At 41.7% G+C, this 13,568-nt stretch overlaps 1 protein-coding gene across 18 annotated transcripts in view; it reads right to left on the bottom strand.

The window, feature by feature from the left end:
- The window catches only part of Syne1 (spectrin repeat containing nuclear envelope protein 1), a 477,641-nt gene that overhangs the window by 98,704 nt on the left and 365,369 nt on the right, over positions 1 to 13,568 (bottom strand). For all 18 annotated transcript variants that reach the window (XM_052750933.1, XM_052750946.1, XM_052750935.1 and 15 more), the window contains 7 exons: positions 12,834 to 12,953; positions 10,054 to 10,254; positions 7,167 to 7,340; positions 5,143 to 5,274; positions 3,533 to 3,729; positions 2,267 to 2,399; positions 1,299 to 1,481 (listed from right to left, as the gene is read on the bottom strand). In XM_052750933.1, coding sequence (XP_052606893.1) covers positions 1,299 to 1,481; positions 2,267 to 2,399; positions 3,533 to 3,729; positions 5,143 to 5,274; positions 7,167 to 7,340; positions 10,054 to 10,254; positions 12,834 to 12,953 — 1,140 coding nt within the window. The remainder of the gene's footprint in view (positions 1 to 1,298; positions 1,482 to 2,266; positions 2,400 to 3,532; positions 3,730 to 5,142; positions 5,275 to 7,166; positions 7,341 to 10,053; positions 10,255 to 12,833; positions 12,954 to 13,568) is intronic.

The raw sequence follows: 13,568 nt of genomic DNA, 5'->3' as shown, positions 1-13,568 counted from the left end.
TTATAGCTAGTTTTATGTGTTTCAAAAAAAAGCCTTAACTACAAAACATTCAACAGATGTATTTTATTAATTATCTTGTAAAATCTCTCTGTATTATGACTCAGGAATGTTAATAGAAGGAAGAAAAACACCACACTGAAAGATATCATTTTCCCTGCTTTTTGGCATTCTCACATTTATTACTAAGATTCAATTTCCTGAGTATTTAAGATATACTAAGAATTCTGATTTTTTACTTCATATACCAAGCAAGTATGCATATCATGATTACAATGATTTACAAAAATAAGAGCAATCATTTAAATATTTATAAATCAAAATTGTCTGTGATGGGTCATGACTATAACCCCAGCCCTTTCAAAGGCTGAGGCAGGAGGATCACCACAAATTCAAGGCCATCAGGGCTACAAGGTGAGAGAGACCTTGTCTCCAGATATATATAAATTTAAATATGTATTATCTAATCCTATGTGGAGGGGAAAGGACTAAAGAAAGATGGGATTGCTCCTCTCTTCTAGGAATATATAGCTGATTGGAGAGAAACAACGTGTATTAAAAACATCTATCATACCCAACCTACAGTGATGGATGCTAAAGAGACAGAAAGATTAAAATGTTCCAGGGTTCCAAGTAGGTTAGACATATTACCAATAAGAATGCTGTCATAAGCTGATAACATTGCTCAATGTGGAGCCCCAAATACAATGGTGGGCCCAAAAGGTAAGCTAAGGAGCCTGTGCCTATCTCTCAGTTTGTGGTAAGTACACTCTGATTTTCGAACAATGTTAAAATGGACCAAACACCTATTTATCAGAATGCATCCCTGTTGTAAATGATGTATGACTGTTCTTATATTGAGTTAAGATCCAGTTTCCTTCTTGGATGTAAGAAGGCAGGTCTTCTACGTAGGTTATAGATCTTCACAATTTTAAGAGGTGCCTACATTTTACCCATAAAATGTCAGTTTAAACAAGGTCAAAGTTTTTAATTCAAGTTTCCAACACACACCCAAATACACACACACACACACACACACACACACACACACACACACACACACTAACAGAGAGAGAGAGAGAGAGAGAGAGAGAGAGAGAGAGAGAGAGAGAGAGAGAGAGAGAGAGAGAGAGAGAGAGAGAAAGCACGAAAGCACTTTGGGAAGAAAAAGGGTTTTGTAGAATGGTTCTGTTTTGATACACAGTACAAAGCAGGAAGAAAAGAAACGTCCTGGTTGTTCTAATTTGCATTTGTGTGGTGGAAATCGACTGTTACCAAATAAACCAGCTTTATCTAGGTACCTGATGGAGCTTCTCCTGTACCACGGGAATGCTTGTCAGTAGGTCAGTCCACTGGCTGTCCATGCGGGACAGCTCAGCACGCAGGGCAGCTGTATCCACTTTCTTTAATCGAAGAAGTTGATTTCCAGTGCTCATGACTGATGATTTCAGGGAAGACTTGGCCTCTACCTCTTTAGAGAATTCCTTAAAAAAACAAAAGTCACAGTGTTCCATTTAGCATCAAATAGCTGGACTTTTCCATTTAAGGACAGGGACCAACCTTAAGCATAGAGCAATTATTTCCATGCATTGAGGGCTCGGTCATGTGGAACTCTTTGGAGACAAACGCACCACACCTTTATCTTCAAAAGAGGCTAATCCATGACCTGAAGACTAATTGCAAGAGGCAATCTGGCACCCCACTCACTAGTTTACATAAATACTAGATACACAGAGTTAACCTTGGTGCTGTGGAATGTTCTGTATGGCAAATGTGTTGCTCTGATTGGTTAGTAAATAAAACACTGATTGGTCAGTAGTCAGGCAGGAGGAAGTATAGGCGGGACAAGGAGGAGAATAAAGCTGGGAAGTGGAAGGCTGAGTGAGAGACACTGCCAGCCGCCACAATGACAAACAGCATCTGAAGATGCCGGTAAGCCACGAGCCACGTGGCAAGGTATAGATTAATAGAAATGGATTAATTTAAGCTATAAGAACAGTTAGCAAGAAGCCTGTCATGGCCATACAGTTTGTAAGCAATATAAGTCTCTGTGTTTACTTGGTTGGGTCTGAGCGGCTGTGGGACTGGCAGGTGAGAGAGATTTGCCCTGACCGTGGGCCAGGCAGGAAAACTCTAGCTACACCTTGGAATTGTCTATGACAGTTTAGCTTCTTACTGTGCCTGCAGACAGTTGGCTTCCTGCGCACTGTTCCACAAATCCAGGCTGAGAAACAAAACAAGATCAAATGTTCAAAGTTCTCAGACTTACCAGGAAAGCATTGAGATGATCCCGGACCATTTCTAGCTCTTGTGGGACTGTCACTGATTGCTCAGTCCAAAATGCCAGCCTGTCCTTTGCAGACTGTAGCCAATGAATCAGATCTGTAGATTCACTTTGATACCTTTAAGCATATTAAAGAGTTTATTAATGGAACATTCTGTCTGTATTGTCTGTTGTCAGTTAAAACGAGAGCCCCCAAAAGACCTGGAAGAAAAGTATATGAGGTTGATGCCCTGAAATTCTTGTCTTTTAATATTTATATCTTAAGTCTGTCCTGGGTTTCAGTGCCCCCATTGCTAAACTGAAAATGAGAATATCTTTCTCTCTCCTTGCATTGATGCTCTTGGGAAATATTGGGTCACGGTTATAAAAAACCTGTTTGAAATAAAGGTAACAAAAGAAACAATGCTACATTCAATAAAGTTCAAGTAAGTGCTTCCCCTGAATACTTCCCATTGGGATTTCAGTGTAAAATATTCCCCCAGGCATGTATATTGCAGGCGTGGTCCCCAGTTGGTGTCCCCACTATGTGGAGAGGGGCTGGATATCTAGAATTGGAGACTAACAAGAGGAAGGAGGTCACATGGAGCTGTCCTTGAAAGGCGCCATGTCTGTCTGTCTGTCTGTCTGTCTCTCTCTCTCTCTCTCTCTCTCTCTCTCTCTCTCTCTCTCTCTCACACACACACACACACACACACACACACACACACACACACACTTTTTCAGGCAGCTATAAGGTGAAATGTCTCTTCCATCATCTGTTCCTGCCACTACACTATTCTGCCCCAGGACCCAAGACAATAGTTCCGACTGACCTTGGCCTGAAACCTCTGAAATGTGAACCACAACAAATATTCCTTCTGATAAACTATTTTTCTCAGCTGTACATCACAGCAATGGGAATCTAAGATATTTCCCATGGCCTGTCAGGAGGCTACTCTCTTTTCATTCAACATTATCCTGTCTCTAAGGTTTCGCAGCAGCTAGACAAGGTGGGGGCAGGAGAGAGGTATGGGGTGGGGGCCTGGGGGGCTGGGAGGATGCAGAGCCAGCTGCATTGGGTGCCCATCTCCCCGCCAGCTTTAATCACACATTTAAAAGAGTAAGACTCCAATTGGGATTCTCTGGTTGTCTTTCTTTTCCAAACTATGCCATTTTCTAAATGTGCATATCTTTCCCAAGGCCGGTATCTACTAGTCTTAGTAATACACCACGGAATTATCAAAAGCGTGGGATGACTACTCATCCTATTACCTGGTCCAGTGTTTCAGTATGGTCTCCAGTCTGTGAAGTTCCTTGGACACTTTGTTGGCGTTACTGAGCCAGCGCTCCCCCAGCTGATTTAGCTGACTTTCAAGATCCGAGCAGCTGGCAGACATCAGCAGTCGCTTTCCATCATCCAACACTTGATACAATTTGGGCTGGTACTCATTAAGGCTGGATTTTAAATGCTGGAATGATTCATGACATGGAGTTAAAAGCTTGACTTCGTGTCCCTGAGCATTATCATTTCTCTGATGTTTCTAACATTGGTATTATTTGTTACCAAACATAAATTATCTTCACTCTGCAGCTCTGAAAGCTTGAAAACGTATTTATCAAAATATAGATGTTCTCTCTTTTTTAATTTGTTAGGAACTTGATGTGTTTACAGCTGTCAGGCTTAATTATCTCCAAAACAGTATGACACCAAAATAAACTACAAAAAAAGGCTTGGTGGAGGTTTGGTGAAAATGTTTTTAAAGATTTCAAAATGAGCTCACTTGTTACAAAAATATTGTCTATTTGTCATTTATCTATAATCTATTATCTATCATCCATCATCTATTATCTGTTGGCATACCTATTTATCTATCATTTTTATCTATCTATCATCTATCTATCTATCTATCTATCTATCTATCTATCTATCTATCTATCTATCTATCTATCTCTCTACCATCTATTTATTTTGCAGAGCTGAGAATCTAGCTCATGGCACCTTGATTATCAAGAAGGCCTCTATCACCATTACTGAGATATATAGTATAGATGAAGAAATATTTTTTTAAAAATAAATTCTGCCAGGTGGTGGTGGTGCATGCCTTTAATCCCAGCACTTGGGAGGCAGAGCCAGGTGGATCTCTATGAGTTTGAGGCCAGCCTGGGCTATAGAGTGAGTTCCAGGAAAGTCACAAAGCTACACAGAGAAACGCTGTCTCGAAAAGCCAAAAAAAAAAAAAAAAAAAAAAAGAAATTCTAATTAAACCCAGTGGTCACACAAACACACAAAAGGCAGGCAAGTAGGAGGGAGGCTTGTTGGAAACAAGGGTATTAGCCTTGGATAGAAGGGGATAAGAGGGGAAGTGTGAGGGTGTGAGGTGGGACTGAAACTCATTGGATAATGTATAAAACCATCAAGCAGTAATAAAAAAATATAGCCGGGGCGGGGCTGGTGGTGCACGCCTTAATCCCAGCACTGGGGAGGCAGAGGCAGGCGGATCTCTGGGAGTTTGAGGCCAGCCTGGTCTACAGATCAAGTTCTGGGACAGCCAGAGCTGTTACACAGAGAAACCCTGTTTTGAAAAACCAAAATAAATAAATAAATAAACTTAATAAAAATTATAATAATTATTATATATAATTTATTATGTAATATATAGTAATAAATATATTTATATACTATAAGTAATACAAACACAATCTATGTGCATCCATGAATTTTAGTAACTTTAAAGAAAAGTAAAAGATTCAATTAAGTTTAAACTAAACTATTCAATTAAGTTTAAGCTAAACAAACGTGCTTAAATTCCATTAAAATTACTGGCAAATTTCTTAGGGAAACATTGTCACTCGTAACACTAAGACACACTTGGAAGCCAGACCTGGTAGAGACTTGTCCTTTCCACAAGTCTGTCCTCACTCTCCTCCACGAGGCCCACGCTTGGGATGCTGCTTTCCACCACGTCCAGCTGTCTGCTGAGCTCCTGGCGGCTCTCATCCAGCTGGGACCACATCTACAAACACAACAGTAATTACTGGGATCCCACACTAGGGAAGCTGGCAAGTAGACCACAAGTTCAAGGACAGCCTGGGCTATTAGAGACAATGGGTCTCAGAGAAGCAAAACCAAACCACGCAAACAACACACAAAAAGAACGGCATTCCCCTATGCGTGTAAAAATCTGCACTTGCCAGATTCTGCTTCAAGTAATATCACGAATGTTTAGTTGGTATTTGTCTTGGGAAACAAAAGGAGTTTCTAAAGCAATTGAGGCAATGATGGCCCTTAAAAGTGGGCAGCTCTCTCTCTCTCTCTGTCTGTCTGTCTCTGTCTCTGTCTCTCTCTCTCTGTGTATGTGTGTGTGTGTATGCACAACAATAATAAAAAGAGGTTATGAAATTAAGAGTGGGGGTGTGGGAGGTATTAGAGGTGTGGAAATGATATAAATACAGTATTCATGTATAAAATCCTTTTAAAAAATGAAAAACATTAAAAGAGAAGAGGGAGGAAAGGGGGACAAACACAACTCCTAACACTTTTAAGGGAAATGGGGAGAAAAAAGCAACTGGGCAGTTCAGGGCAATGGACTTAATTACTAACCAAAGGAGGGCACTGATCTGCCAGCGATTTACACAGGGTTCTGGGGCTGGTTACTTAGCCTCTATTTGGTGTTCGAAGTCATACATTTGTGTCAAAGCTAAGACTCAATCCAAGTCTCTCTGAATCTAGAACATTGGCTTGCAAACTCTTTCTACAATAGACCACATAGCAAATATCTTCAACTTTGTAGATTAATTAGCATCTATTGCAAGCAGTCAGGACTGCCCATTGGATGAAGGCAGTAGATTAACAAGCAGACCAATAAAACTATTACATGAGAATAACCTTTACAAAGAACAGGCTACTCTTGGCCCAGGCGTCAACTCCTGTTCTAGAATCTGAGCCCTGTTAATAAATGGCATCCTTTTTTCTGATTATCTGTAAGATCTACTATATAAAAGGCTGTCTGCTTCCCTGTAGAGACGTCATCCTGTGTTCTGATTGTCGTCTTGTTGCATTGGACCACGACATTATCGAGGGCAGTCCTGGGAACATTTTTGCATTTCCCTTGCCTGGGAATCTGGTGGCAACTTGATAAATGCTGAATAAATAAATACTTGATTTCTTCACTTCTGACTAATAAGCAAATGCAAGTCAACAGGAGGGAATGGAATTTCTCAGGCAGAACAGCGAATTCCTAACTAGGACTAAGAACACCGTATACGGCAGCTAAGATCCGAACCTATATTTTATTATGTCAGTTCAGAGTTTCAGGTCTGTTGCTGTTTTAATTTGTAATGACATGCATATGTATGCATAGATTCACATGAGTCCAGATGCTCACAGAGGACTTACGGGCAGTTTTAAACCTCCCAATTTATTTTCTAGGACCCAAATTCAAGTCTTCTGTAAGAACAGCAAACAGCAAGTGCCCATTTTAACCACTGAGCCATCTCTCCGGCCCCCTGGATTGCTATTTTACAACAAATGAATCCTTCTTTTTTTTTTTTTTTTTTTTTTTTTGCTTTCAGACCATAAAGATTTGTACCCAGATGACTGTCCTCTAGCTTCTAGATTCCAGTGACAGGTCTTATCACAAGAACAATTGCATCAGAGACAGAGCCAGGGATATGTATTTTTCATGTTTTGTGCTCCTAATTCGGTTTTGGGCTTGAACCTCAAGCCTGCAAGCTTCTTCACACATACTCTGAGGTTGGGATTCATCCAGATGACTCACAGTACTGTACCACATACTGAATACAAAAGGAACACACCAACCCTAAACCATAGGAAAGTATCATTTCAAAGAAGGGAGCCCAGTGAGCTCCATTTGCGGCCAGACAGATGCTATGCACACGGTCTCACCTCTAGGATGTACTCAAGCTCCACGCCTCTCTTATGGGCCTGTTTCAGCACAGCAGATGCCTGATCCATGCGGTCCCTGTGCAGCTGAGTTTCCTTCACAACGGCGAAGCCAATGATCTTTCTGAAGAGTGTGTCAGTCAAAATCATATGAGATTCCAGACCCTGGAAGTACTCCTGTAAGTTTTGTCAGGCAGAAGAAGATCAGCAGCTCATTCAGACCTCCGCTCTAGATGAGAACTGTTTCAGCCGTGGAAGCTGATGGAGCACAGTTAACCCAAAGGGTGTACCATCTCAACTCCGCGGCACCTCATCGTAACTCAGGCACTGTGCTTCCTACAGGGGCTTCCTGCAGCATCAAGGCTCTGAGCTCCCAACTGGCCTGCCCTCTTGACCCCACTCAAGCACAACTCCACACCACTGTGCTGTAGACACAAGACTCCAAAACAAAGCCCTTCATCTGTGATTAGATGACAGAGGAGAGTTTCCTGCCATCATCCCATGCACAAGCGTATCAGTGACACAGTCACTGACCATCCCTGCCACACCACTGTCCTCCTGTTTCTCTTAGACACATTAGTGCCCTCACCCTCATCTTCAGCTCTGCCTATACACTGTTTTTCTTGAGATGTTCACATCTGGCACATCAGTGTCTCTCCTTCCATGTCTGGGTTGAGACCAACTCTCTCAACTTATAGTCTATTTGCCTTGTTTACGATATATTGCCAAGCATGACTGGACATATAATAATATGTTAACAGATATTTTAATTTTCCCTTGTATTTTACTTCCATGCACCAGAACTGTAACCATTGCATGAACTGATATTTTTGAAATATAAAGATTTTTTTATATAAAAAGATCTTGGAAGATTGGGATGAGCCCTATTCTATACCATTTCCTATACCCAGGACCATGCATAGAACTGAAGGACTGGAAATTGTTAATAATAGCAGACATTGAGTTCTTGTTTTTCTGAGGGCCCCATAATCTCTTTACTCAACTCATGTCACCCTTGTGACAACTCTGAAGCTGTATAAAATACTTGTATCTATCATTTTACAGGTGATAACACAGAGCCACTCAGTCTATGTAGCTGAGCAGAGCAGAGTTAGGTTTTAATTCCTATCATATGACTGTATCTATGCTTCTCACAAACACTGCAGAGGTCTCCCACAGAGCATGGGCTGGACAGTAGGGGGTAGACTCAACATCATCACTAGCATCATAATTGTTTTGCTATGGCCAGGAATCAAAACCAGGGCCCATTGACCACTAGGCAACCACTGAGGTATATCAGCAGCCTGTGCTGCTTTATTATTTTATTTATTATATTATCTGAGATAATATCTCATGTATTCACTCCTGCTGAACTTGCTCTTTAGCTTAGGTAGGCTTTGAACTTGAAATTCTTTCTGCTTCCACCTCCCAAGTAGCTGGGATTACAAGCCTGTGACATCAGGCCCGGCTTAGCATCATTATTTTGAACCATCATTAGTTGATGAAATAATCGTATGGTTGGCAATGGCCTATCAAGCCCAACCTGTACTGGGAGTTGAGCTTGCTTTCAACACAAGCCTACCTCCCACTCCGGCCTTGGCAGCATTTCAAAACCATGGCCAAAGGGTCCCTCTGCTCGGCCCCAGTGGCAGCTGCAGCTGACTCTTTCAAGAGCTCTTCCCTAACTGAGTACCATTTCTCTGTTATTCTATTGCTCCTTGATCCTAGCTTCCCTTCTGGAACAACTCAGAGTGATCTTTTATTGCTATGGTCAGATTTGAGAACAAACAGCTGTGAACTTTAAAGCAATGTTTTCCTAGCCAAATGATAAGGCTTTAATAAATCAAAAAACTTTTTGTACAGAAAACCTCTGGGAAAAAAAATTAGCAAAAAAAAAAATATAGTCCCCTTTACTTTTATGGACCAAGTCCACCATAATAGCCCACCAGAGAGCTACACAACAGTAGAATGTTAACCATCTAAAACTCAGTGAGATTGTTTTGTTTTCCTTCAGAGAACTCCCATAGCCTGGGAGGCTGAGTTTGTGACCTGGTAAACTGTGCATAGTCATTGCTAAAGATTTGTTATGTTAGGGGTGTGTGGGTGTGTATGTGTGGTTTTGTTAAATGTGTTTATTCACTAAGGAGTAATGAACCTGAGCTTCATTTGGGAACACACTGATGGAGCAATCTTGGGGTTCCCAAGTTTGATTGCATGGTAAAAGTTCTCGTCATGCCCAGGAAAATCTCTGAGGCCAACAGAATGTGCTTAAGTGCCAGGAGAACTGAATGATGCAAGAAACAGACATCAACTCAATGCCAAAGGTGAGCGGGCAGCTCTGCCTTCCCAGGGTGGAGTGAGGAGTCTAGGCCAATACAATGAAGGGTAGAGAGAGCACCAAGGTCCAGGTGGGCAACAAGCCCTGAAGGAGACACAGGGGACCACATAAACTTAAGCCTACTTGCATATGCCTTTAATTCCAGCTCTCAGGAGGTGAAGGCAAGAAGATCAGAAGTCCAAAGCCATCCTCAGCTGTACAGTGAGTGTGAGGCCAGCTTGTGCTAAAAATGATGAATCTGGGTCCCTCTCAAGAAAGGCTTTGAGCTTCTCCTTGGCTATATTTATGTATGAAGACATTTGGCTTAATATTTATGGGGAACTGATAAAGTTACTTATGTAATTACTTTTTCTTAATTTTACAAAATCATAAAAACATACTCTTAACCATTTCTCTATGCTCCAGATGCTAGTGGGTTTGGGCAAATATTTATAGCCTACTTAGAAGTGTAAATTATATAAGTATAACTCATAAAACCCGAGTTTATTAGGTTTTGCTCCATCTATATACGAGTTTGAGAATTTCAGCTACGTTTTCCTGCTCTCTTCTCACCTTGTGCTTGTTAAGCAGTTGTTGGATTTCTTCTTTGGAGGACACAATGATTTTCTGGTCCCCTGCCATCTTCTCTTGTCCAGTGTCCAGCAGGTCTGCCAGATCTTGCAAGGCCCTATCATATTGACACTTGAGAGCAAGGTTCTGGTTGAGGTTGCTCCTCCGGGAACTGATGGTCACCAACAGGTCATCATACATGTCCTGAGAAGCAGAGGCATCCATCCACACTAGTCTCAATCACAAAGCTGCAACACCAAGCCCATTACCTGCCCAAGACCCCACCAAGGACATGCCTCTCCACAAGTGCATCCTCCAGAGACCCTCTGCGTGGAAGCAAGCTGCCTGTCTTATGAGCCTCACTTGGAAACACTCCAAGAAAAAAAAAAAAAAAAGAAGGATGCTCTGGACATCCCTTCCTACATCTTTAATACATATGCACGGGATTGTGGCTTTCCTGGGGTTTGATCTTTGGTTTATTCAAGTTCTTTTGGTAATCTGGTTTGGCAATCTTACATACTCCTTTCTGTTTTCAATTTGATTTTGCTCTTAATGAACAAATCATAAATCACATAAGAACTGCAGGCACAAGGCCTTGGGTTTGATCACCAGGGCATGTTCGTGTATACACACACACACACACACACACACACACACACACACACACACACACTACAGCTTAACTTTTCAAGATTCTAAGCAAGGAGGAAGGGCTAAAGAGAGGCTCGGGCAGTTACCCGCACGGGCTGCTCTCCAGAGGAACCATCACCCTCTTAGAGGCTCACAACCAACTTTAACTCCAGTCTGCGGGGATCCAATGCCCTCTTCTGGCTTCTGTGGGTACCAGGCACACACAGGATAAACAGACATACCTACAGCCCAGACGCCCATTCACATAAAAAAAAATTAAAATAAATAAAAAAAGATTCCAAGCAATCTAAAACAAAGTATTTCCTAGAAATGACTCATGAGGTAATTTCCTGATTGTCTGCTCAAGCGGTTGCTTATCCATGATGAGATGCGGGGTTGAGATGCTGAACAAAAAGGTCCACAAGGTGAAGACAGATGTCATAGAAAAACTGATTCACCTTGTTATCATAATCTTAGCATTTATTAAATCTTGCAGTAAATGAATAGAGTATCTCTCACATTTCTGTCTGCTAAATGGTATCAGATTTTGGACCGACCACCTTTCAAATGAAAAGTCAAAAAAAAAAAAAGGGAAACAAAACCTTCAAACTTAAAAAAGGCAACGATTCTGCCAAACGTGGTAGAGTCAACAACTGTTTAATCTGGAGAGACATTTTAGGAGGTGGTGAGACACCAAACAAAATTTACTGGAGGCATATGGACCTGATTAGTGCATCATCCTGAGGCGGGGCAGCCAAAACCCTTCAATCTGGGAAAGTTCAGCTGGAATGCTTATTTACGGCTATGACGTTTGACTCTCGCACCTGACGCCGGAGCACTGTGGGAAAATGATCTAAGAGAAGGGCAGCAGGGTGGGGGAGGTTTGTCCTGGGACATTTCAAAATGCTAGCCAAAGAACTGAGACGGTCAAACTGAGAGTGACTTCTTGTTTATAACGCTGTGGTATTTTCTTGAGCGAAGGACTTGAGATTTTGTGCCTGATTCACCATCCCCAAAGTGTTCTGCAGGAATGCCTAAGAGATGAAAACACACACACAGTGTGTGGCCATGCCCAACTATACAGATTTCACACATCTTAAAAATACAGCTAGTTTTCTATAAGGTGTTAAACTTCACAGGCCTAGGGAGGCATTTCAGTTTCATCCTTCTATCCCATGTATAAGTTCTGCCTAGGTGTCAGAATTATGCTAAGTGGTATTTTTTTTTTTTTCATCCTGAAAGGTAATGGAAAATCTGCTTGGGTTTCACAGTTTGCTAAGCTTTATTGCGGTTCTAGAATTGAACATCTGTATTAGATTCCAGCATGTGCACCAGATAAACTCCCACTTTGAAAACCACGTTCTGCCAGGCGGTGGTGGTGCACGCCTTTAATCCCAGCACTTGGGAGTAAGAGGTAGGAGGATCTCTGTGAGTTCGAGGCTAGACTGGTCTACAGAGTGAGTTCTAGAATAGGCTCCAAAGCTACACAGAGAAACCCTGTCTTGAAAAAAACAAAAAAAAAAAAAAAGAAAAAAGAAAACCACGTTATAAAAAGTCTTGCCTTGAGTATTTACTATGTTAAATTGTCCTTAAAATATATTACAATATTGAACTAAAACCCTCTCCCTTTTAATTTTATTGGGTAGGAGCAATAATGATGATTATATTAGCAATATGCAATTACTGAAGTATAGCATGGTGTTTAGACATCATCATAAGAGCATGTATCAGAAAAAATACGAATGGCAGGAGCATGGGAATATAATTCATTCTATTGTATAAAAAATGACCAAAAGTTCAGAAAATTTTTCCCTTACTTGTACATAAAAGTTAAAAAACCTAAATGATGTGACTTTTGTTTTAAAAATTTCCAAGAGAAGCCAGGTGGATGGTGGTGCATGCCTTTAATCCCAGCACTCAGAGAGGCACAGGCAGGGGGATATCTGTGAGTTTGAGGTCAGCCTGGTCTACAGAGTGAATCCCAGGACAGCCAGAGCTATTCAGAGAAATCCTGTCTTGAAAAAACAAACAAATGGTGAAAATTTTCCAAGAGAATAGTGGAAACAATGTTTTCTTGATTTTAAATCAGGATGGGCCACTGAAGCTGAGTGGGATGGACCACTGAGGCCAAGAGGAGCTGTTGGAGGTGATACCTGGAGCTTGGAGAGTTCTTGCAGGGCAGGCTGCTCCACCTGCAACTTGTCAGCGCGACGCTTCAACTCCGAGATTCCCCCGTCCAGCTCTCTCAGTCCCTCTTCAGCCTGTTGTATGGCCTAGGTAAGATTTACAACACTTGGTTCAGACTCTGAGGAACACTTCCGCCCCACAGGAGGTGACTGCTTGACTTTTTGGTCTACCACTACACCCAAGAATGATTCTAAATATATAAGAAGAGACTAACTTCAATAAAACATGAAAAACATTACCACGTACTACTGGAAAAAAAGAGAAGGTCCTTTATTACATTACATGTCAGCCTTCTTGGGCAAAGAGGTAGGGTAGAGTGAGGATGGAAAGCTGGAAGAAGAGTGGTCCCTCTTAAGCAAGGGGATGTGTAGATAACCATGCCTACACAGGAAGCAGCATGTAGGAACAATGTGAACAAGGTATGTCCTTGAGATGTCTAGGGGGCAATGGCACTTTCTGAAATGCAACGGGCCTCCCTGAAGACTGTGCCACTGTGGTAACAGGGACATGTGAGGAAAGCTTGGCCAAGCAATGTCTGGTCCTCACCGTAAAGTGGAAAAACCAATTAGCAAGGATTTAAGAGGCTAAGCCTTGTTTGCCCAATGTGAGGTCTGTAGAAGAGGGGACCTTGTCCTAGACTTTAAGGAGCTGAAAGTCTTGTCAGGATGCCAGTAGAAAACAAAACAAAATGGATCTAATGA

This window comes from Peromyscus californicus, unplaced genomic scaffold (assembly GCF_007827085.1).
Source record: "Peromyscus californicus insignis strain IS unplaced genomic scaffold, ASM782708v3 Scaffold_22__1_contigs__length_63687245, whole genome shotgun sequence".
In the NCBI taxonomy this organism is placed as follows: domain Eukaryota; kingdom Metazoa; phylum Chordata; class Mammalia; order Rodentia; family Cricetidae; genus Peromyscus; species Peromyscus californicus.
The sequence above is the reverse complement of the archived record's forward strand: the minus strand, read 5'-3'. Positions and strand labels throughout refer to the sequence as shown.